The sequence below is a fragment of the Mustelus asterias genome, chromosome 13, assembly GCF_964213995.1.
Source record: "Mustelus asterias chromosome 13, sMusAst1.hap1.1, whole genome shotgun sequence".
In the NCBI taxonomy this organism is placed as follows: Eukaryota; Metazoa; Chordata; class Chondrichthyes; order Carcharhiniformes; family Triakidae; genus Mustelus; species Mustelus asterias.
Window position 1 is genome coordinate 17,821,419 of NC_135813.1, and position 21,728 is coordinate 17,843,146.

The window sequence follows — 21,728 nt, forward strand, 5'->3', positions numbered from 1 at the left end:
TGGTTGTCTCCTTCCTCTGTTCTCTTGGAAGAGCACCAGGATAAGAATGATGGAAATATTTGATATAAAGCACAGCACATACCAACATTACTAGGATAACAATACCATTCCACCAAGATGTATTCTCTGACAACAATGCTTTTTTAAAAAAAAATAAAGTGCTTGGAGCTACCGGTTGCAGCCACATTTCTGAGTGCTATTGGACCTTTCCATACGTGTCTAATCACACTCGAAGGGTTTATCTTTCAGGAGGGAGAGATTTTCCTGAAAATATGCTGATATTAGCTTCTGATCTACATTAACTTCATAGTTATTTGCAATTTTACATTTCATTTCTCCAAGATCAACTCAGGAAATTCAAACGGGTAGCTACAGATTTAGTTAATTTCTTTAAACTCTGGAAATTAATATAAGAATTTACACATTTCTGGGGGAAATTGTAATGCCCACACAAATCACACTTGAATAAACTTTATTTCTGGGAAACAACTCCAAACTCAAATATCTGAAACACTAGAAAGGAAGGAGATGACAAACTCAGTTTCTTAGCTGAATTATTTTACAGCATAATTAAAAGAGCCCTGCTGAGACTGAGAATATAACCAACTTCAACTACGCAGTTCAGGTGTGAAATAAGAGGGAAATACAAATCTTCCATAGAATTACGATGAACCAGTATAAGAGATATTGTATCATTTTTATATCCACACAAGCCTCTACATAACCTCAGATACAAAGTGCAGTTATTATATTAGTCTTTAAATGCTCAAGATCTCGCTCAGACGGTAGAGCGAGACACCCTTAATCTCAGAATCATGGGTTCGGGCCCCAAACTGGGCACCATTGTATCTGGGGGTGGCACGGTGGTTAGCAATGCTGCATCACAGCTCCAGGGACCCAGGTTCAATTCTAGCCTTGGTGTGGAGTTTGCATGTTCACCTCGTGTCTGCGTGGGTTTCCTCCGAGTGCTCCTCCCACAGTCCATAGAACATTACAGCGCAGTACAGGCCCTTCGACCCTCGAGGTTGCACCGACCTGTGAAACCAATCTAAAGCCCATCTAACCTACACTATTCCAATATCATCCATATGTTTATCCAATGACCATTTAAATGCCCTTAATGTTGGTGAGTCCACTACTGCTGCAGAGAGGGCATTCCACACCCTTACTACTCTGAGTAAAGAACCTACCTCTGACATCTGTCCTATATCTCTCACCCCTCAATTTAAAGCTATGTCCCCTCGTGCTAGCTATCACCATCCGAGGAAAAAGGCTCTCACTATCCACCCTATCTAATCCTCTGATCATCTTGTTTGCCTCTATTAAGTCACCTCTTAACCTTCTTCTCTCTAACGAAAACAACCTCAAGTCCCTCAGCCTTTCCCACCATACCAGGCAACATCCTAGTAAATCTCCTTTGCACCCTTTCCAATGCTTCCACATCCTTCCAATAATGCGGCCACCAGATCTGTACGCAATACTCCAAGTGCGGCCGCACCAGAGTTTTGTACAGCTGCAACATGACCTCCTGGCTCCGAAACTCAATCCCTCTACCAATAAAAGCTAACACTCCGTACGCCTTCTTAACAACCCTATCAACCTGGGTGCCAACTTTCAGGGATCTATGCACATGGAAAAGATGTGGTCAGGTGGGATTAACCATGGTAAACGTGTGGGATTACAGGGATAGGGCACAGGAGTGCGCCTGGGTCAGGGTCGGTGCAGGCCCGACGGGCCGAATGGTCTCTTCTGCACAGTAAAGATTCTACCTATTTCTTCATCCCATTATTACAGAACCACATTCTTTATTCATAGATCAAAAGTCAAATAATAAGCGAGTTTCTTTGAATCATGTTACCGATCTCAGAGCTGACGTTTACTGAAACTTGCTTTGAACTTTGCTCATCCTCTACTTGGCAATGAGAGACACTGCATCATGGGGTGGAGCTGAGGGCTTGGCGATATACAAGGGCAGACCTACTTAATCCATTACACACCCTCTTTGGTCAACAAAACAGCATGAACTGCAACCGCAACCTGCCGTTCCCAACATGCTGCAAGGAAGGAAACAGAAAACTAATGCCAGTGTACTGCCTACATCAGGAGTCTCTCATTCTGTCTTCCTGTAGTTAAAAACACATTTTCACACTTTGTCTTTTGTCTCCCTCAGTCTAAAGAGGCTGCAACAGCTCAAAGACAAACGCACATTACAACCACCTCCAACTTCCTAACATCAGTGGCTCCCATTGTGTTTTTTTCAACATATGTCTTCACTAAATATGTAACTTTAAAAAAAATTAAGAGTGACCCGTGGTGGAACCAATTTAGTGACTTCGCTTCAGGTCTTATTTTGGGGGAAGAAAAATTATCTTGAACAAAATGAGTTATGGGTATCAAACATTCAACTTATCACACTAGAATCTAAACAGAAACCAAACTGTTGGGGTTCTATAACAGCAAAAGATTTATTTACAAAAACAGAAACTTTCCATTTATTACTCTTCAAACAATACAAAAGCTGTTTACAAGCAACAAAATGGAAATACAGAAAAAAGAATCAAAACAATAATTAAGCAGCACTGAAATATTAATTGATCACTGACACAGCTAATAGGATAAGAGAAAAACATATACTTTTGAATAAATATTGATTGCATTCATGCTAGAAAATACATCCATAATGGCTAGTTATGAACTGTCAGAGCATCAGCTTTACATAGCTTCATTATTTTCACTCACTCATGGATTATGGCCTGCTAAAGAAAATCTCCAGAGTTTTAATAAGTGAACTGCAAGTCAATGTCCTCTCTCGATAGTGACAATCTAGCAGCCATTTTGTGGTTCTTTTAAGATCATATAGACAGCGCCTAGAAAGTTAATGGCTCTGCCTGCAAACTGAAACCTGCTCTGATGATGTCAAATCATTTCCCTTATATAGTCTTGTTAAGTCTTTCTCAAAAAGCTCTGTTCTAACTTCTGCAATTGCTGCATAGAAGAATAAACAAAAGCTTCTTGAGATATACTGCTTGATAAAACAGTGGAATACATTTTTGGTTGCTTATGACACAGTGGTCCTAAACAGATTATACATAGTAAATATCAAAAGTAAAAAAAAAAATGCACTATATGGTTTGAAAATAGCTTATTTAAAACTGTTGTGTGTCTATTGTGGATGAGTGTTTATTGCACTAATATCAAGTCTGAGTCAGGGTGTTTAAGAAACAGTGTTAGGTAGATGTCCAAGACAGGCTTTGTTAAAAATCTTTTATATATATTATATACACACAAGCACCTTTTAAATGCTTACCTGCAGCTATTCTAATTACCTTCCTGTCCACCAATCTAGATTTGTGTCTTGCACTATTCTATACAATCAGTACCTGTGTCTCTGAACTCAGATCCTGAAGTTTAAGTAAGTAATGCAGGGGAGCATGAAACATGCTCCCGCTTTTCTCTGATTTCACTGACAGTATTACAGCCAAATTTATTTAGCACAAAATTAGCTCCCATGGAACATTTCAAAAGTTGTCTTTGAGTTCCCTTTGAGTGAGGGGGAGAGGTGGTGGTGGTTGGGAATTCACCACTGTTTTGCAATGATGTACTGGTTTTTTTTATAATGCCTGTCCTGTAACTGCTGAGTTCAGCAAGCAATTCCGTCTGAATTCAAGCAAAGTGCAATAGGGTGCCCATTTGGCATCGTAGCTCAGAGTCTGAGAAATTCAAAATAGCAGATCAGGCTAGGCTCATGAAGTTTTAGCCATGCACAAAATATACTAGTCAGAAAACAACATTTTAATGGGTCAGATTTGTGCTTAATCTTGGTTAATACGTTGCTTTCGTTTTAGAAATTGTCATAATTGCTAGCTTCTTCAGGAAAAGAAATCCGAGGGATAATCTAAGAGACAAAATGACATCATCAGTTTAACTCTTGATTGATCCAAACAGTGTCAAATCAGTTTGTTCTATTAAATTATAATGGATTAGCTGAATTTTAGAACAAATAGATCAAAAGATTAAAACTCTATAGGTTTCCTTAAAGATTACATGCATTCCAGAAAACATCAACTTCAATCATTCCATCAATACTTTGGAGTTGACTAGAATTCCAGATTGATTATATTACAGGGTTCATATAAAGAATTTATATAAACAAAAAATTTGAAACAGTACGCACCCAAATATTATTTATATATAAAATTGTTAATGCTGGTTCAATAAATAATTCTAACCTGATCTAACAGCACCATTTGAGGGCAAATACCCTAAGAAAGGTAGGTGAAGCCACACACAACCACGTCCCTTTTGCAGTTTGTATCCTCTTCAAATCTAATAACCTGAAAATCTGCATGGTAAGTGTCCACTGATCCAAGATTGGTGGTAATCACAATGACCACAGTGGAGTACATAAATTTCCAATATACAACTGCCATTTGAATACCAAAAAGGGATTGGACTATAACCAGGCAACAATTAAATTGTTTGAGTTTAGTAGTACTGCTAGTTTTTTTTTTAAAACTAGGACATCACAGCATGTATATTATGGTCTTCGAGAGTGGACATGATTCTTAGATAACGCGATTCACCTGGCTCGTACAAAGAAAAGTAAAATGGATTACATAGAGTATTACACACCAACAGTCATTTTCCTATTTCAAGGCAGAGAAAATCTACTGTCCCCCATTCATTTCTAACACGTGTCCCTAATACAGGCAATTATTTGCTCAGGATAGCCAAAATCTGGAGCACCTGAGTTCATCACTTTAGTCAGTGGGTTAAAAAAGGATGCAGGGAGCACATTTCTAAACTGACAATTATTATAACAAATGGTTAGTTGAACTTCTGGATTCCACAGGATTTTTAAAAAAAAACCACAGACCCAAATATGGATGGATCCAAAAATCTGGAATGAATTATGGGACCAGTAGATTTCTCCAGCACTTGCTGAGCACAAGATGCAACGTAACGCTCCAACTCTTCCTTGCGAAATCTCACAATGAACACTAAAGCTGGCGGGAAAAAATCTTTCACGTTGGAAGTAAAATAACTTTTTCAAAAAAACTTTTAAATGACTGTTCCAATTAGTACCAACTTTGAAATAGTGTACAGTTAAGCTGTACTATTTTTTTTCCTCTAAAAACATACATCAGAAGCTTCAAGGTACTCATTTCATAGACAGCATTGGGAATATATGCAATTATATTCTTAATCAAATAGTCCTAAATCACAGTTAATTTAGCAAACTGCATATAGAAAATGTTTTCCAAAACACTTCTTTCAGAGGGACTGGGTGGAAGAGGGGTTTTGCAGGGTGAGAGAAGGATCATCTTTTTCTAAAATAGTTGCACCACTCTGACTTTACATGAACTTTAATTATTATAAAGTCGATGCAAGTCATGTATTTACTTATTTTAAATACTGGTTGGCTTTATTTTTGCCCCAAAACTTTAACTGAGTAATATGGTATTAAATTTAACACAAGAATTTGGAAATCTCCCTACTCGCGTTAGGATAGCTCTGGCAGTCAACTTTCGCAAAGGGCGACATGCTGGTTTGAATTCCAGGTGTTTTAAATCCACTGCACTCTTCAATGACCAAAGGTCAAAGACTTCAAAAATTAATCTTTGTACAACAGGCATTTTCTGCCAATTATATACAAGTGCTAGACTGAGACCACTACTAGCACAAGATATAGTATGCAATCTGAAACATTAAATTAACTTTAGATATCATGTGCTCCCTTTAGTAAAACTTTGTATGAGGCTAGTCTTTTAAAGAGAGAACACGCAGGGAAGAGGGGCACATAGGCTTTGGTTGAAATTGGAAGTGTTTAAACACAATTAAAAGTTGCTCGAATTGTTTTTGAAACAAGCTTTCCTACAATACACCACATACCAATCTTCTGGTATTGCAAATTATAATTTGTATAGATAAAACAGTGGTTAAATACTACTCCTGTTGTCTACTTAGTATTTTCAATACTGACTTAATTTCTCCCCCCACAAACTTCTCAACTGACAAATGTGGTGCGGTACTGAATTTAGTATAAAATCTGAAGTGTGCCTACCGACAGGATAATTAATTGACTTCACCAAATGAAATGTTGGTCTGCAAAATAAACATATAGTTCACTAAATCTGATTCTTTCAGTATAAATTCCAATCTTTAAATTTGAGGATTAAAGGAGCATTTCTTCTTAGCTAAGTTATTAAGGATAAAAGCTGCTAACATAGTAACCCTATTTCATAGGGTAAGTTACCATATTTTCGGAAGATTTTAATAGAAGACACAAAGGGAGGAGGCAGCAATCCTGCACCTTCACCAGGCCTTGCCATGAGTGAAAAGAATTGTCCATTTGACAAATGTCATTTCCCTGAAGATGCTTGGGTGCCTGACAAAGTCTGATCAGAGTTGGGAGTATGATGCGAGTCTATTCCTAATGTACATTGAAGATTGCACTCATTTGACCTGGATAAATTTGATTAAAAAGGTCTGTAGGGTTTTCTTATTAGTCAAAAAATATGTATGTAGGTCTCTTGTACGAGCGAGTGAAATTACTTTTAAAACAGATATAGTTTATATTATTTATCACTGAAATTAATAAATACAGCCCTTAAGCATTCAGATTATTCCACACAGCAGTATGAAAGCAACACTGATCAAAGTGAAATTGGATAAGAGGTGTGCAATTTAGGGGTGCAGGCTGAAACAAGACAATTGCATATTAAAGTCTTGCCAGACATCCATGTTACTACACCCTCACGTACAGGTAGAAGAGGTCTGACCCGAGAAAAAGCTTTGGGATATTTTTGGAAGAATGTTACACACGGACTGAACAGTAGAGGGTGCTCATAATATGTCAAGACACTTCGGAGGCTGGGATCATCCAATTAACATTTTACCAAGCTGCTGGTTAAAAACACCAAACTCATCACCAATAGCGTAATATAACTTTAAAACCTGATCTCTGCCAGGCTTCCATGCTGTCTATTGAAGAGTTCAATTCAAACTTTATACCACTACACCATTAGGACAGGCAAAATGAAATGTCTTTAACCTTCAACGGTGAGACCATTCATGAAATAAAACACTGGACTGGAATATTATTTCTCACTGCTGTGTGAAGCATGAATGGATGTTTAGGGTTGCCACATTGACCTTTAGTTATTATGGTCGTGCATAATTGTATTATCACACACACATTTCTTGTTACCGTAACTAATTATCCTGATCCTTCTCCTGAACACGGTCATTTATTTATTTTCATATTTATATTATACACTGTATGTACCTTTAATCAGGCCAACACTATCTTTTCTGAAGTATTCAAAATCATCAACTTTCAGGGAAAATTGATACAAGGAAAAAAAATAGAACTTGATTGGGGAAAAATAGTTTCATAACCAGAAACATTATATAAATGTTGAATACGGTGCTACAAAACAAAAACAAAATACTAATATTGTAGCATCATTTCTAGGTTTGTGTGCTTCTGGCTTTGTTATGCCTAAGCTACTCATTCAGAAATGTGAGACAACGGAAGAACATCCTGCACTGCAGTCTCCATGTTCGTTTCTTCTGAGGGAGAAGGTTCATCACCTTCTTTTTGTTCTGTGTGTGTGTCTGTTCGGTCAGGTGACTCGACTCGACCTTTAATCTCGGCTGCGCCAGGATGGTTTTTCCTCAAGTGTTGGTTCAGAGTGCCTTGGAAAGGGAAACATTTACCGCAGATTTCACAGCGGTATGGCTTGTCATCTGTGTGTCCCCGAATGTGATACTCAAGTTGGTCTTTCCGCGTATACTTTTTCCCACAGAAGCGGCAGACGAAAGGTGTTATTCCCATGTGGAGCCGCATGTGTCGGTCGAGGCTCCCTTTCTGGTTGAAGGACTTTCCACAGTAGATGCAGATTAACCTTTGATTGTACGGAAACCAGTGTTCCCTTGCATCGTGGTCATGGGGATTACTCTCAAAACCTTGCCTGGTTGGCCCACTGTCGCCATCAGAGGACTGACTAATCACATTTTGCCCTTCATTCTGTATCTGTATGTTTCGTTTCAGTCGGCCGCGACCTCTAAAATTACTAAGCATAGATCTAGAGGGGCTTGAATTTGTGAGACAGCCGTAGGAGGTTGATAAGCCAGCTGACTGCGAGGCTGGTTGAGATAGTGAGAAAGCCTGCTGTAATACTGGTCCGTATGAGCTGACGTTCACAGCCACCATCCTGTCCACATGATCCCCATCCACCATTTCTGTGTGATAACCGTCGTCACCCACTGATGAACTATCAGAACAACTTGGCCGGTCGGATTTTTCCATTTTGACCTTGACCTCTGTAATCTGAGCACCGACTGGATTGCTCTCCCTCACGATTAACTCTGCTTGCTCCGGATCCCCCTCGATTTGGATTTCGTGCTCAGAAATGCTACCACTGCTTCCAGGATCTGAGTGCCGCTCTTCCATAGTCCGATTCTGAAAACCTCGGTTTGGTGTGGCCTCCATACGCGCTTCGTTAGCAATCGTCGTCTGCCGTACTTGGCCATAATATGGCGGAGAGATTTCAACTGGGTTCAAGAAGCGGCTATTGCTCTCCCTAACCCCATTGCGATTTCCCTGATTATCTTCAGTACTGACAACTACAGAGTCAATACTCACAATACTGAATTTTGAGTGAATGCTCTCCAAGATCTGAGTACATTTGTCAATTATGCACTGCATCTGCAGAAAACTTGCAGCAGTAAGAAAGCTAACAACATCTTTCAAGTGCAACGATAGTCTTCCAGTGTAACAAAATGAAAGTAACTGTTCAAATACATCTGGATTTTTAATAACTGATATTGATAAACCACTCATGGTGCTCAGTGCTGAATGATCACGGAAATACGGGGAGCTGGCAGCGAGGACAGCCTTGTGGGCCCTGAATGGCTGGCCCTGAATGTGAACTATAATGTCACATAACTTTCCTTGTAAGCGTAGCTCATTAAGTTGGCTCAGAACACAGTTGCTGTACTCAGGCACATCAAACTGGATATAACCACCGTTATCCATTTCTTCTATGGGCAATCTTGAAAACCTGTGAGGGTCACAAAATGAAACAAATATAACCAATCCTTACAGGAAAGAATTTCAGATACTTATCTTGCACTGAATGGAAATTAGTTACATATAGAGAGCACATGACTTCACTGCAGTAATGTCAAAAGATCAAAAGGTACACAATTGTATGCCATTCATGCAAACTAACCACTCAGCTCCAATAAGTCCCACACAATTGGAATTTGTATAAGAGGTTGAGGGGCGACCTAATGGAGGTTTACAAGATTATGAGTGGCATGGACAGAGTGGATAGTCAGATTCTCTTTCCTGGAATAGAAAAGTCAAGTACTAGGGGACATAGGTTTAAGGTGCGTGGGGAGAAGTTTAGAGATGTGCGCGGCAAGTTTTTTTTTTTACACAGAGGGTGGTGAATGTTTGGAACGTGCTGCCCAGGGAGGTGGTGGGAGCAGGTATGATAGCAGCATTTAAGGGGCATCTAGACAAATACATGAATAGGATGGGATTGGAAGGATACGGACTCCATAAGTGCATACGGTTTTAGTTTAGGCAGGCATCATGATCGGCGCAGGCTTGGAGGGCTGGAGTGCTGTACTGTTCTTTGTACCACAGAAAAGGCAATGATTGGGATTCTCTGGCCTCCCAGCCACATGTTTCTTAGCAGCAGGAGGCGACGGGATTCTCTGATCCCGTCACTGCCAATGGGATTTCCCATTGAAGCCACCACACGCCACTGGGATACCCGCAGGCGGGGGCGTGCTGCGGCAGGATCAGAGAACCCCGCCACCAGCAAACAGCCAGAGAATCCCACCCAATGTATCTGGGAAGGGACTGCATTACAAGGATGAAGGGGCCAATCAAAGCTTGATTTAAAATAAAAACAAAATACTGTGGGTGCTGGAGATCTGACCTAAAAACAGAGTGCTGGAAAAACTCAGCCGCACTGGCAGCGTCTATAAAGAAACAAACATTTTGAGTCCAAGATTACTTCTTTGGAACGGGAGGAAAAATGTTGCGCAGCAAACTGCAGAACATGCACAAAATGTACTTAAAAGCAACTAACAACTGCCAATGAAGAACGGGCACCAAACCAGGGAGAAAGTTGAACTAAAACATTACTTTTTCAGAGAATTTAGATCCGTATTCCATTCCTAACACGCAAGTAAAACAATTTCTTATTCCCTCCTTGCTTTTCAGCAGTCTGCTTACCGCCAAAATGAAGCTAATCTTTGCAAGTGAACATTGGCTATTTTTGTCAGCCAATTCTTTCTGCCCACTTCCCCAAATCAAAAATTTTGGATATTGAAGTGAAGCGTTCTGAATATTTACAATGCTGCAAATAATTTCTGTGCTATATATAGCATGGTACAAATTAGCCTCGTCACTGTCACACAAGCAATTTGACACTTTAAGCAGTGGCGCAAGAAATTAAGTATGCAAATTTTGGCTCTTTTAGTATCAGGGACAGCTTAACTTGTCTTCTGCAACATTATTTAACACAAATAACATCAGATTCCTGCACTTTTAAAAAGGTGTTGAGACAAACCTCAATTGAAAAGAAATAAAGCCAGGGAAATATTTTTTGTGCAAGGTAGTTGGGAAAGTGCGCCATCTTTTACACAGTTTCTGGCTATTATATGCCTGTGTGGTCTAAGACAGAGCTTGATTAATTCAACTAAACATTAATGTGGCACCACAAAAAAACTCTGCTACAGCAAAGGAGCACAAGATACAAAATGAACTCTATGGCATGGTTTCTATTAGCATCACACCAGCGCTCCAGGAACAGCACACTTAAAATCTAACAGGAGGTACCAGGGCCTTAGGGAAATCTTCACTGCTAAAGCAGCACTATTTTAAGCCTGTGCACTGATCGACTGCAGCAAAATATTTTACATCATTCCCCTAGCAAATAAAAAATATTCACTTGCTATAGCTCAATTCTGAAAGTTTACCGTTCAGGGTGGGAAGTACAAAGATTACATTGTGCAAGGTGTCAGCTAACTAGAATACATCTAGACTGAGGGGAAAAATGTCACACTTCAGCAGTCAGGGCCCTAGTGAAATAGCACCAGGCAATCTCAAATCAATTTGTAACTGCCTGGCAGGCAGCTTTTCCAAATTAAGTACAGTAGTTTCAGCTTTGACCATACATGTTCCCAGGCCAAATCTGTACCATCTAGAAAATGTTCCCTTTTGGAAAGCTTTTACTCATTGCACAGCGTTTCAAGTTTGAGGTTATTCTCGGGACAGGCTTAATCGGAGGAACATGTAAAAAAAAAACATTCCTTCGACAAAATCAACCGGAGAAGTGAACAATGACCAAAAGGTCAAGATGACAGTTCATAAGAAGAGTACACTATGCAGCCCTTCGTGCCTGCTCCGCCATTCAACATGCTCATGGTTGACCTTCGACCTCAATTTAATTTTCCCCACTAGCCCCATGCTCCTTAATCTCATTAATATCCAGGAATCAATCAACCTCACATAAGAATAAACTCTCCTCCAGTCTGTTCATAGAATTCAAGTCTCATCCTTGGTACCATCTCAGTAAATTTCTTCCATACAAGAACAAGAGAAATTGGGGCAGCAGTAGACCAGACAACCCCTCATGCCTGCTCCACCATCCAATACAATCACCTTTCTGTTTTGGAGATATGGGTCAACTCCATCTTTCACCTGCTCCCCATAGCCTTGATTCCCTGAAGGTGCAAAGTGCTGTCTACATTAGCTTTAAAAATATTCAACGATGAAGCATCCCAAATCCTCTCGGGTAGAGAATTCCAAAGATTCATAACCCTTTGCCTGAAGAGATTTCTCATTTCAGTGTACGATCAGTCCTTTATTTGGAAACTGTGCTCCAATGATCTAGATTCCACAACTCGGGAAACAACCTCTGTGTCTACCCTGTCAAGCCCCTTCAGAATCCTATATGTTTCAATGAGATGGCGACTCATTCTGCTGAACTCCAGTCAGTGTAGTCAATTTACTCAGTCTCTCACCTTATGACAACCCTCATATTTGAACAACCCTCGCATCTTAGAAGCCAATCTACTAAACCTTTGCTATACCAGCTTTAGGACAAGTATATATCCTTCCTCAGATATGGAGGCCAAAACTCTGCGCAGAGTATGCCAGATGTGGTCTCACCAAAGATTTTTACAATTGTAGTTAAGCTTCCTTATCCTGGCACTCCAAAGACCACCTTGCCATATGTGTCTTCCTAACTGTACCTCATGCTAACTTTTGAGTCCCTTGAACAATCCAAGTCACTCCGAACATCAACATTTACAAGTTTCATGTCTTTTAAAAATATTCTACTTTTCTATTAAGATGAAAATTGAATAACTTTACACTTTCCTAAACTAGAGGGCATAGGTTTAAGGTGGGGGGAGATACACAAAAGGGTCCAGAGGGGCAATATTTTCACAGAGGGTCGTGTGTGTCTGGAAAGAGTTGCCAGAGGTAGTGGTAGAGGCGGGTACAATTTTGTCTTTTAACAGTTACATGAATAAGATTGGTATAGAGTGATATGGGCCAAACGTGGGCAATTGGGGCTAGCTTAACGGTAAAAACTAGGCGGCATGGACAAGTTGGGCCTGTTTCCATGCTGTAAACCTCTGACTCCTCATATTATGCTCCATTTGTCACCTTGTTGCCCACTCACTTAACATGTCCTTATCAGTTTGCAGCCGCTGTGCTCTCCCTTATAATTCCTAACTAGCTTTGTATTGTCAGCAATTTAGATACATCATCAAATGTCCAAACTAAAGTGATATAATCGTAATGAAATTGTAAAATCAGAAATAACTTTTCCAATAGTTAATCCTTCCCCAGGCAAGCTGTAGCCAAAGAGATAGTTAGGAGTGTCTTTAACACTCGAGATAAAATGTCAGAACAGCATTAGGTGAATAAATTTAGAGGCCTGTGTTTCCTATACCAGCTTACAGTGCATAGCAAAAGTATTAAAGCAAGTGGAATACTAATGCTAGAAATATAATTTGGACAGAAATTATATAAAGGAAAATACAGTACTTCCACTGCCAGTCGTCACTCAGAGGAAACATGTTTCATTTGCAATTTAAGAATGGGTGTATTTTGTATCTCCATTGTTTTATTGAAGTGAGAATCAAATAGACACATTATAAAATTGAACAAATATTGCAGATCAAGTCACTTAAAAGAAAACTTCTCCAGTATCAATTTTTATCTTCATTTTAAAATGGCAGGCAGTTAACAATTGGCCACAAAATCTTGCCTTTGACCTGTCCTCCTGAGGAAGCAATTCCTTCCCCTCACCCCCTCCATCCCAACAGACTGATTAAGATTATAACTCAGTAGTGGGAAAACTAAACAGAAGTGAAATCCACATACAGCAGATTTATAGCATAGTACCACGAGGCACATATCACTAAGCAACATACTGGAATATTAGCTTGGTTTTCTCCATAGCTTTGTGGGCCTCAACAAGTGCACTTGTCAGCCACACTGGTCAAAAAGACCTCATTTGAGACCTCACCTCTGTTCCAGATTAGCTTATCTCAGATGGAGCACTGCTTAAGGTTGTTATAGTTGCCCAAGTCCCCATGGACTGAGGAAATGGAAAACAAATTTAATCAAAACTTTTATTGCTCATGATGTGGGAAATAAGAAATCTCAGAACACCAGGTTAAAGTCCAACAGGTTTATTCAGTATCACGAGCTTTCGGAGTGCTGCTCCTTCTTCACTCACCTGAAGGAGCAGTGCTCCAAAAGCTCGTGATACCAAATAAACCTGTTGGACTTTAACCTGGTGTTCTGAGACTTCTTACTGTGCCCACCTCAGTCCAATGGCAACATCTCCACATCACGATGTGTGGGAAATAGTAGCGTAGTGGTATTGTCACTGGACTAGTAATTCAGATGTCTCGGCTAATGCTCTAGGGACACAAGATCGAATCCCAACAAGGCAGCCGGTAGAATTTAAAAACAATTAATAAAATCTGGAATTGAAAGCTAGTCTCAGCAATTGCGACCATGAAACAATTATTGATTGTCATTAAAAACCTATTCAGGGAAGGAAATCTACCATCCTTACCTGGCCTACCTGTGGCTCCAGACCCACAGCAATGAGGTTGACTTTTAAATGCCCTTTGAAATGGCCAAGCAACCCACATCCTAAGAAAGAAAAACTATCAGTGGCACCCTATTGGAAAGTATACACATGAAACTTGGGCAAAGAGCCAAGCTGGTTTGACTTGTGCCAAGACGCACAATAAAGCACCCTACCAATTTTTATTCATCGTGCCCGACAAGAGAATGACCACTCAGGTGAAGTACCAAAAGCAACGATGTGTGGAAAACGTCAGTCAGCATCTTGCAAGAAGGAAAAAGAAAACAAACTCTATTTTTATAACTAAAGTTAAAAAGTAACCAGTTTGCATTTAAATGCTCTAAGAATCGTTTAGTTTTATATTTAACTTGTAGCCAGCTATACAAGATCTGCAGTGCTGGAAACAGGTGAAACCAACCTAATACAAGACGACATCACTGCAGGAGTTCCTCAGGGTAGTGTCTACAGCCCAACCATCTTCAGTTGCTTCATCAATAACCTTCTCTCCATAAGGTCAGAAGTGTGCGTGTTCGCCAATGGTTGCACAATGTTCAGCACATTTGCGATTCCTCAGATACCGACACAGTCCATGTCCAAATACAGCAAGACGTGTACAATATCCAGGTTTTAGCTGACAAGTGGCAAGTAACATCTGCACCACATAAGTGCCAGGCAATGATCATCTAAAACAAGAATCTAATCTTCACCCCCTAACATTGAGTGGCATTATCACTGAATCTCACACTAACACCACCCTGGCAGGTTACCACTGACCAAAAACTGAACTGGACGAGCAATACAAATACTGTGGCTACAAGAATTGGTCAGAGGCTAGGAATTTTGATGCATGATGAGGAACACAACAGGCCTCCTTAGATGACACCTTCCAAACCGACGACCTCTGCATCTAGAAGGACAAGGGTAGTAGATGCATGGAAACACCACCACCTAGAAGTTCCCCTATAAGCCATGACTTGAAAATATATTGTTGTTCCTTCAGTGTCACTGGATCAAGATCCTGGAATTTGCTCCCTAACAGCACTATGTTTGTGTACCTACATTATATGGACTACAGTGGATCAAGGCAGTTCATCACCACCTTCTCAAGGGCAGTTAGGGATGGAGCAACAGAAAGCCAGCAAGGTCAACATCCCATGAATGAATAGAAAATATATAAGCACCTGCAAAGTGCTATAGTAAGACTCAAAACCCCTTGACTAAGGAGGGGGAAAAACAGATAGGTGCACCTTGCAAGGAATTGGTGCCTCCACTGTTTAATAACATGTCAGTGTTTCCTTACCCAGCACGTTAAGAAAAAATATTAAAATTGCATTTAAATAAAACATAATTGTACATAAATGTCAACATTTAAGACATTTAGATCAAAGTCACTCCACCTGTTAGTTTACTTGTTGCTACATTTATCATATGAAAGGCTTTATCAGGAACCAACGGTGTTGCTTCCCCATTGATACAACTCATTGCCCAAGTAAATTTGTCTTTTATATAGTTCAATTCATAGAATCATAGAATCCTATAGTGCAGAAAGAGGCCATTTGGCCCATTGAGTCTGCACCATCCACAATCCCATTCAGTCCCTATCGCCATAACCTCATGGCATTTACCCTAGCTGCCCCCCCTGTCACTAAGGGGCAATTTAGCATGGCCAATCCACCTAACCCGCACATCTTTGGACTGTGAGGGGGAACCGGAGCACCCGGAGGAAACCCACGCAGACATGGGGAGAACGTGCAAACTCCACACAGGCAGTGACCCGAGGCCGGGAATCGAACCCAGGTCCCTGGCGCTGTGAGGCAGCAGTGCTAACCACTGTGCTTCTAACCACCCAATAGAAGCAAGATATATTGAATTCTCATTTGTTGTAAATTAATCATCTTGACAAGAGGCACAAAAAAGTACTGCATTCGCTGTTGTCATGAAGCAATGGCTCCCAGAGAGCAAAAGGTCTTTAGAAATGTAAAATTTAATTTCTAAATGAGAATCCAGGATTCAGCTACAGCTTGAAACCAAAGAGGAAACAGCATGATTAGCATGCAACTTTAGGTCCATGTTTCAAGACAGAAGGCTTTTGTTATGTTTTGTTGAAAAGACAAGTTCCAATGCTAATTTTTCACCAATCCAATAATTTTCATTAAGTCTGTGCTTTCTCGAGGCATTGTTGCATATTTAATAGGAACTAAATTTACAGTAAAATGAATGTTTTTGTGCTAGTGGTACTCAAAATCAGATTTAACACCACAACACAAGGGCATTCAGCCCATTCTGCTCAAACCAACTCTCTGAAAGATCTGCACACAATCCAATTCCCCATACAGTCACATTTTTCTTTTCAAATATTTAACCTCTTCCCTTCTGAAATACATTGCATGTTCGGCTTCTGCCACTTTCCTCCGTTTCCAATTCCTTGCAACCTTTTGTGCAAGAGGTTTTCTCCTAGCCTCTCCTTTGGTAATGATCTTGAACACAGAAACATGACGGCACTCAAGCATAACACGAGCAACTTAATTACCAAATCACTGACCAGTGGAAATAGCTTTCCCCTATCTACCTTATCAAAACCATTCACAATCTTGAACACTTTTCAGGTCGCCTCTTAACCTTGTTCTAATGAAAAGAGCCCTAGTTTTTTTTTTCCCAGCATTTCCTTATAACTGAAGTACCCTCTCTGCGGGCTTGACATCCTTCTGAAAGTAGGGCGCCTAAAACTGGACGATATTCTAACTGTGGTACAAACAATTACTTGGAGATTTCACATTGGCCTCTGCTTTTGCATTCCGCTGCCCCATTTATACGTTATTCTTTTTTTTTAAAAATGCTCACTTGCCCTGCTACATTGAAAATTTGGGAGTTTCTGGACCCCGAGTCATGTACTGCCTAACCACGTACTGCATATCCTCTTTCTTTTCCTCCCAAAAGCTTTCATTCATATTTAACTTCAATAAATTTCACTTCACATTCAGGCATCTTACATTTCTCTCTACTTAGTCATTCTCACTTGTATTTTCTAAAAGAAATGCATCAAAGTACAGTTAGTTTACTAATGATAGTATCCTCTAGTGAACTGGGAAATGGGGGGGAAAACCAGCTTAAATCCCTCTAGTCCATTAGCTACCACTCTTCTTTCTCCTTCAACTAACTTCTTAATCTTGCTGCTAGATTCTCTTTAAAAGCATGCACCTGTTTTTTTTAAAAAAAGAAACAAGCTTCGTCTTATCAAATGTCCTTTGAAACAACTGCTTCATTTCCTTTGTCGATGCACTTTGCCATTTCCTCTAACAGCTCTATTAAAATAGTTGAACGTGACTTCCCTTTGTCAAATTTATGATAGGCACCCTTCATTACCATACATTTCTAGGTGAGCATTCATTGCATCCCACACTTTGGCCCCTAGCTTACCACTAAGTACTCATGGCAGACTGAGTGTCCTGAAGTTACCTGATTTATCTCTCTTTTTGAACAGAGGCGTTACATTAGTAACACTGCAGGCCTATGGTTCAACTTTCGTTTATAAAAATGCTTGAAGGGTGGTGCTCAACTTCCCTTAGCATCCTAAACATGTATATCACTTGAGCACGGCATTTTTTGGCACTTTGTTCGATTTTTCAGTTTTACTTCCTTATCTGTAGATCTCCTCATACACCCTCTCATTCCATTAAGATACTCTCATGTGAAAAACAACGTACTCAATTAGCACTTTCCACCATTGCTGTGTTCTTTATCTTCTCTAATGAGCTGGACTCTTTTTTTAAAAAAAGAACAAGCTAATAAACTGCAGCATTGCCCACAATCAGTTATGGAAATGCGGCCTTAACTTAAAGGAAGGTAAGGTGAAAGAAACATGAGCAAACAACTCCAAAGAGCCATCTGGTGATCAGAGCCCACAACCGTACTGTGACAACTGACGTAGCAAAACTGAATGGAAAAAGTTGGCAGAACAAGTTAAATGTGGGCACAAAATACATGCCCCAAAGTCTTGACAACCAGAAACTGTGGACAGACAGCATATGCCCGATGCAATATTTGTATTGCCATGGGCATTTTTGCTATTTCCCACACTCTGTGCAATTTTCTTTCGTGTGCATAGCCTTGGAATATATAGGCCTTTTTTTTTACTTTAAGTAAAATTTCCCTGCTAATCCCAAGGAATTCCACAGCTTTTGCTGCACCACCTTAAATTACAACAGAGCTGTCACGGGGAGCAAGTCAACTTGCTTTCTGCACAGGATGTTGTCAGGAGAACAATCTGCAACTAAGATTGCGAAATATTCTCACCCATCGCACTGACCAAAACTTCACTTTCATTTATGTCTTTGCTGCAAATAAAAACATCAACTCCAAAAGATGCCACCTGCAAAATTTGCAGAAGAATTAGACAGGAGCTGATCAAAATTTACTTCGACACAGAGCTATGGGCTGAACTCACCACCTGAAAGAGAGAAGGAAGCAGATTTTTCAGGAATGTTGGAAAGGCAATTGGACATATATATATTTTGAGGACTAACACGCAGAGTTATGGGGGTAAAAACTGGGGTCAGACACTTTGTGCACGACAGGTTGAATGGCTGCTTTCTGTACTGCAAGTTTCTAGGATTCTGAAGCTCTGTGCCAACTCATTGATACTTCCTGGAATTAGATCATTTAAACGGCTGGAAAATGAACATGTTTAATTCAACTACAGCCAAAATTTAGCAAGTAATGAAATAGCAAAATAATGGCACATATCTTACAAGTTATATCGCTTCTTTTCAACAACTATATGTGATTCTTGCCACCCACCTCCACCCCAACTTCCCACTCCCCAAACCTGGAGCATGGAAATGTGATGGTTAATTTTTTTTAAAGTACCATATTGCATGTCTGGATGCAAATCTATATTAAATTAGTATTCTTGCATCTTGGCTGTAGAGCTTTAAGACTACAGATTAGATCACAGACTATTACAGTGCATGCTCGACATTCCACACAAACATGGAGCACTTTTCACTTGATGTACAATGCCACCATTGTAGTCATTTTCACATATTGGCTGCAAGAAAAAGCCATGTTTCAATCCTTAAAAAGAGGATCCTTTCTCAGTGCCAAGACAAAACACTAAGGATGTTGGAAATCTGAAGCAAAACACAAAATGCTGCAAAGTCTCGCTAAGTCAAGCAGCATCTGTGCAGAAAGAATGGGGGACGGGGGGAGGGGGGGGGGGGGAGAAAGAGAGAGAGAAGAGAAAAGAGAAGAGAATAAAAGGGAAAGTCTGTGATAGGCCAGAAGACAGGAGAGATTACATATCAAAAAGGGATGTTGGTGCATGACAAAGAAAGGGAGAAATAAAGAAACACAAGGTGGATCTAGAGGGCTAAATGGAAATAGCACATTCATTAATAGCTGCTGCCTAATAAAATGTGAACTCTGATCATAATCCAAAATTGCTGAACTCAGTTGTAATGGCAGAAAGCTATGAAGTGCCGAACTGAGCTTCTTTGGAACAGGGGAAGTGACCGAGGACAGAGAGGTCAGTGTGGGAATGGTATAGAGAATTAAAATGGCATGACTGGTAGCTCAAGGTCTCAGTTCCAGAATGAATGGGGAACGATGCATTAAAAACAATTGCCAATTAACATTGGGGCTCTCCAGTGTAGAGAAGGTCACATCATGTGCAGAGAATACAGGAGACAAAATTGAAAGTACACGCAAATCCCTGTTTCACCTGAAAGGAGTGTTGAGCCCTGAACAGTGGGAAGAGAGCAGCTATTACATTTCCTGTGCTTGCTTGAGATGTTGTGGGAAGAGGGGGTGTTGGGATGATTGAGGACTAGATTGGGAGTTTAAGTATTATTGTCATAAATAGGCTTACATTAACACTGCAATGAAGTTACTGTGAAAATCCCCTAGTTGCCACACTCCAGCACCTGTTGGATACACAGAGGGATAATTTAGCATGGCCAATGCACCTAACCAGCACGTTTTTAGTACTTCCAGACTGCTGAAAGAGAAAGGGAGAAGGTACATTTGAACATAGGATCTAGGAAGAGTAGGCCATTCAGCCCATTAAGCCTGTTCCACCATTTAATAAGGTCATAGCTGATCTGATTGCAGCGTCAGCTCCACTTTGCTGTCTGCCCGCAAAACCGCCAAACTTTTGTCTATCAAAAAGTCATCTAACACTACCTTGAATACATTCAATGACCCATTTCTTTCTGGGGAACAGAATTCTATATATCAATGGCACAGAGCAAAATCGCTCCTTACCCCTGTCTTAAATGGCACACTTCAGATTCTTAAACTGTGTCCCCTGGTTCTAGTCTCTCCCACATGTGGAAACATCCTCATGGTAGTCTCCCTATCACATCCCCTCAGGATCTTATTTGTTTCAATAAGATCATCTCAGTCTGTAGTGGAAGGCGGGGTTTTTTGGAAACCCGATTATGGTTCTGGGAGGGAGGGTAATGGGCAAGAGAAGAAGTGCGGAAATGAGGTGGACATGGTCAACCTGGTTAATCATATTGAAGGGGGACTCTAGGTTGAGGATAAAGGAAGACACAATAGAAGCACTGATATGGAAGGTGGCATTGTCAGAGTAGATGCGACAGAGAAAGAAACCAAGTTCTACAGGAAAGGGGTGGGCAGATGGATGCAGTGAGCTTATAATAGATCTTGGTCGATGGCAGATGGGGACAAAGAATTGGAGATGGAGCAAATGAAGGCTAAGGAAAGGTGGAAACTGTAGATAAAGTTGATGGCATTTGCCCATTTAGGGTGAAAGCTGGAAATGGCACCGATAGTTGTTACCATATCATAAAGAGAGACAAGGGGTCTAAGCGGGATTGAAACAAATCCCTATATTCCACATAAAGCAGTTAGGACCAAAAAGGTGTCGAACACCTTTTATTTGGAGGAATGAATGGAGCTAAAGGAGAAGGTATTCAAAGAAAGAAGGATGGTTGTGGATAGGGAAAGACTAGGCTCCGGTCAAGGAAGCAAGCAGCTTTCAACTGTCCTGGTGAGGGCCAGAGCTTCAGAGGATTGGACGTTCATGGTGAATGAAGGTATCAAAACCAGGAAACCGTTGTAGTGGATGGCACTGACAGTGTCGCAGGTGCAGGCAGGAAGAGACTGGGTAAGTGGAAAAAAGATAGTTAAGAAAAAAATATTGGTTCTGAGAGGCAACTGCTGAAACAATGGGTCACAAGCAGTACTACCAGGGCAGAATTTTAGGAAGGATTGGGTTGCTTGGGTTTGGGCAGCTTTGAGATTGGAGGCCAATGGGGGAACATCTCCAGAGATGAGACCAGTGACAGTTAAGTTCTGTGATGGCTCACGGTCCTGGGAAGGAATGTGGAAGTGTCAGAATGGTCCTGTTCAGCTTCCACAGGGTAGGCTGATAGAGATCCGTTTGCCAAACAACATCACCACCCTTGTCAGCAAATGTAATAAAGTTAGATTTGGACCCGAGAACAGAATACTGCACATTCAGGGGGATGGAGCTTAGTGTGAATGACTGGAGTAGAAAAATTGTCAGTGGATGTTATGCCAGTTTCCAATCAAATGATCCAGAGTAAAAGGCCATGTGAGGGG

At 40.5% G+C, this 21,728-nt stretch overlaps 1 protein-coding gene across 2 annotated transcripts in view; it reads right to left on the reverse strand.

Annotated features, from left to right (window-relative positions):
• Nucleotides 1-2,422: 2,422 nt before the first annotated feature.
• The window catches only part of zbtb34 (zinc finger and BTB domain containing 34), a 34,454-nt gene continuing 15,148 nt past the window's right edge, over nt 2,423-21,728 (reverse strand). For both annotated transcript variants that reach the window (XM_078226416.1, XM_078226415.1), the window contains exon 2: nt 2,423-9,068. In XM_078226416.1, the coding sequence (XP_078082542.1) occupies nt 7,514-9,043 (1,530 nt within the window). In that variant the 5' untranslated portion in view covers nt 9,044-9,068 and the 3' untranslated portion in view covers nt 2,423-7,513. The remainder of the gene's footprint in view (nt 9,069-21,728) is intronic.